The following is a 4173-nucleotide window of genomic DNA, read 5'->3' on the forward strand; positions in this document are numbered from 1 at the left end:
GCTGGTCCCACTGGTCATATTGGTCCCACTTGTCATGTTGATATCACAGTTGGACCCACACATCAGAAATTTCAAAATTTGTCAACCAATTTTCATAAGTGGGTCCCCCTGGTCAGGTTTCCATTTCATAGGTATTGAAATTATATACACAGTCAATATTTCAAACAGATTATAGAGCAAATGAAATTCATCCAAAACAACACTAAATATTACAATACATAATTTGCTACTCTGACTAATATTACACTTTGCCTAATATTACAATACATAATATGCTACTCTTGCTGATAGGCTTCACAGCTTCACACTTCATACTTCACCTATGCAAAAAAAGAAGAAGAATAAGAACCTGTAGGCAGCATCAAACATAGCTTATAAGCAGAATTGACAATAAGCTCAATTTAACTGGTCAACAAATCTTCCATCTATATTTCTATCAGCAGCACACTAGATAGGCCACACATTTATTCCTATAGTACAGTGAGGAAAAACAGATTATGGTGCCTGCCAAGTGAGGTAAAAACAGATTATCAGCAGCACACTAGATAGGCCACACATCTATATTTCTATCAGCAGCACACTAGATAGGCCACACATTTATTACATTTACATGGTGGTGGCTGGCTGGCAATCATGGCTGCTAGCTCATGCTACCAGTGTGTGTGCACATCTCCCCGCTGGAACCAACCCAACCCAAACGAAGCAACAGTAGCAAACCACACATGTACCAGTAAACTTCAGTATGAAACAATTCCTCGCCGAAAGAAACTACCAAATCATTTCCAAGAATTTTGAAGAAACCACCTCAAGTCGATTCAGCCAAGGATATTATTTTCCACAAGCAAAAAACTATGGTTCAGCTCCCACATGGGCATGGGGTTTTTGGGTTTCAAGACACAAATCACAGAACTGGATGGGCATAAAGAAGGTACACTATGAATCTACGGCGTCAACCTGTTGGAGTTACTTGTCCTCAGTGATGAGCAGCTGCTTCCTCCTTGTGCTTGGTCATCTGGACAGCCAAAAAACATGCAACTGTAAGAAGATGGATTGATGGTAAAAAGAGTGAAGAATTGTGATTCAGTGAACAGAAAAGCATATGTACATTATAATAATGCAGACAAGAAAATAATAATCCTAATATGAAGATAAGTGTTTTTCTTATTGATGGATGTAAGATGGACTGATCGTAAAAAGAGAGAAGAATTTTGATTCAGTGAACAGAAAACAAGACGTTATTATTCAGCTATGGTACTCGATATTTGACAAGTATCGATATTTGACAAGTATGGTTTCATGTATACTCCTACAAGTTAGGCAAAGCAATGTACAATATAAATCGTTTTATATAAAGCGTGTCCAATCAATATCCAAAATGGTATCGTGCGGAGCATAGAAATAGAGTCCCAAAAATCTAATTATCTCCTACAGCGACAACCACGCAGCAAGCCAGCTGCGGGAGGCTGGGGCGAGGGTTGGGGAGGAAGCAAGTGTTCTCAGGTTATTAACAGGGAAACTGGGTGATTAACATCTCTCCAAAAAGAAAAAGAAAACAACTTAAAATATTGAGTGTGGCAGCAACATCTACTTGTTGCTGGAGTCCCAGTTCAAGATGGCCAAAGGCCACTTGGCACCATGGAACCTGCACAATTTCCATCATATATATGAATGAGTTAGGAAGTAAAGTAGATTGAACTACCCAGCCTCATACATATATATAAAGTGTGCTGCACTGCTGCTACAGAAAGTTTCATAGGCTTCCAAGTGAAGGGATACACGTTGTTCAACTGCCGTGTTTATTTTTTGTTGTTGGGGAAAGCAATAGCTTAATCATTTCACTTCTCTAATAGTATGAACAGCCTATCACTCAAACAGTCCTTGAGTGCTAATATATTATTGTAGTGGTAAAAGAAACATGTCACCACGAAGAGCTTTAACAGTTAGCACCATTTTTCATTAGAGAAGTTCAAAGAGAGATTTGAGAAATCTATATTAGAGAAAACTTGAAGACAACATACAGAATTACGAGCTTAACAGTTACTGCTATGACCATATCGCGCAAGCTACAACATATAAATTAATTAGCATTAGTATGATGTATATGGACAGAATTTCTACCTTGCCATCCGCAAGAAACATGACGAGAGGTCGAGGAGATTTCGAGCGGCTCCATGTCAGCTGCCATCACCATGACGAACTCAGATGTCCCGCTGTTAAGAGAACTTGGTTGCTGTGGAAAGCAAGAAACAAAGATTAAAATCACAGGAGGTGAAATTAACAGGAAGGGCCAATGGGCACTGCTAGGGATTGGTCACCTTCATGGGGAACTGAACATCCAACTAGTTTTAGTCAAAGTCTTAAGCATATACATACATACAAATTGAACCAAAAATCATATGCATGTCTGTACAATTAATTGCAAGGCTACCCAGCTTTCAGTTGGAGAGAGTACAAAGTAGTTTACTGGTAGTACAGCACAGCAGCCTACACAACATTCATGTTCTCGCACGAATGCTAGTATACAGACAAGAATTGACCACACACAAAGAATGAATCCATCGTATTATGCCAGTAGTGGGTACAACTTGGCTTCGGTCATAGAAAGGGAACATGAGTTTTCTTGCTTGAACCAAAAGGTTCACCATAGGAATTGGGCATCCAACGTGTTTTAGCGAAAGTCGTAAGCATGAACAAACAAACATACGTACAAAATGAACCAAAATCCATATGTCTGTGCAATTAACTACATGTGCTATCCAACTTGCTATTGGACAGAGTAGAGCCTGATTTACTAGAAGCCTGACACAAAATTATAACTCTGGGCTTGGTGCATGAATCCTAGTAGAGAGACAAGAAAGAGTTGACCACAACAAAGAATTCATTCATGGGATTATTCCAGTAGCAAGTACTGCTTGGTTGCAGTTTTAGAAAGGGGACTTGAGTTTGGTCAAACAAAAAGAAAAAGTGACGCATACTTGTTCATAGATAGAAACTGAACATCCAACGGCAATGGCGGCGTCGAGGCGGGTGGACGGGCGGCAGCTTGGGTGATCTCATCTGCTAGACCATGTCGCTGATGAGCTGCATGTGGCTGCTCCGGTGCCTCTCCACGAACATCCTCGACGCGCCCGCCACCGTCTTGTTCCACGTCTGAGCGCGCACGCACGCACGCGCAACCAACCAACACATCATTAGCCGAGGTGATCGAAATTGAGGTACAGAAATGGAGTGACAGAGAGACGGCCAGCGTATTAGCTTACCCGCTCCAGCGCGGTGAGGAAGTGCGCGACGCCGGCCTCGTCGAGCCGCGCGCCCCGCTTCGCACGCGCGTGGCCGCCGTTGCCCTTCCGCACGGAGGAGGAGGAGGCTGTGGTGGTGGTCGGCAGCAGCAGCCCGGCCCTCCAGTCCGTGGACCCGTCGATGCTGCGCCGCCGCTTGGGCGCCGCCAGCTCCAGATCCGCTCCGGACGCGCTGGAGTCTCTGGCGGAGAGCCCCGACACGACGCGGCGGGACAAGCGCTTGCGGCGCATCGCGAGGCTGCGGCGGGGCGGGGTTGACCGCTGCTTGGAGCGCGGGTAGGTGGGATCCCACTTGGCCATGCTGGTGCGGTCGTGGTCGGCACCTGTGTGCATGCATAGCTGGCCGGCCTCGTGGGAGTGAGCGCTTTTCTCTTCGCTGGCTCGAGCTCGATCAATTGTGTGGTCGCTGTGCTGTGTGTGACCACCAGTTTTACTTGTCCCGTGACACTGGCGGGCGAAACAGAAGGGAATCTCTATCATCATACGAGTTGGGTGGCGGCTCCGAGGCGGGTGGGTGGGAGGGGAGGAAGGAATGAACCGGGGAGGCGGTCTGGTTTGGGAAATCGGCAATGGCGCACGGGAGGCTTCGAGGGAGGAGGAGCAGGCGGAGCAGCAGGGCGTGGGGGAGGCCATGGACGGCGGCGAGCTCCAGCTTCCTCGATCTGGAGGGAGCTGGAGGAAGGAAGGAGACAAGCTCTCTCTCCATCTCAAGCTCTCTCTCCATCTGCAAAATAACCACGAGAACAGAGCTAGGGTTGTTGTTGATGACTGCCGTTGGATCCTCGAGCATCCGACAGTGTATAATCCATGATTCGCTTGATATGTCTATGGACCAATCAGAACGCACTAAACAATTCAAAGCCCTTATGACCAT

General features: G+C 45.8%; 1 protein-coding gene across 1 annotated transcript; it reads right to left on the minus strand.

Moving 5' to 3' along the window:
* Nucleotides 1-2981: 2981 nt before the first annotated feature.
* On the minus strand, nt 2982-3626 carry LOC125536079 (uncharacterized). The gene is made up of 2 exons (XM_048699205.2): nt 3261-3626; nt 2982-3150 (listed from the first exon to the last, which is right to left on the minus strand). Exons 1-2 carry the CDS (start codon nt 3597-3599, stop codon nt 3061-3063), a joined length of 429 nt encoding a protein of 142 aa, XP_048555162.2. The 5' UTR covers nt 3600-3626; the 3' UTR covers nt 2982-3060.
* Between the last annotated feature and the right edge of the window lie 547 nt (nt 3627-4173).

This window comes from Triticum urartu, chromosome 2A, assembly GCF_056163025.1.
Source record: "Triticum urartu cultivar PI428250 chromosome 2A, HENAU_Tu73, whole genome shotgun sequence".
Taxonomy (NCBI): Eukaryota; Viridiplantae; Streptophyta; class Magnoliopsida; order Poales; family Poaceae; genus Triticum; species Triticum urartu.

Coding starts and splice junctions, on each gene's coding strand:
- LOC125536079 (XM_048699205.2), bottom strand. CDS start 3,599: ATGGCCAAGTGGGATCCCACCTACCCGCGCTCCAAGCAGCGGTCAACC. Junction 3,151..3,260: donor TCCTCACCGCGCTGGAGCGG/GTAAGCTAATAC, acceptor GTGCGCGCTCAG/ACGTGGAACAAGACGGTGGC.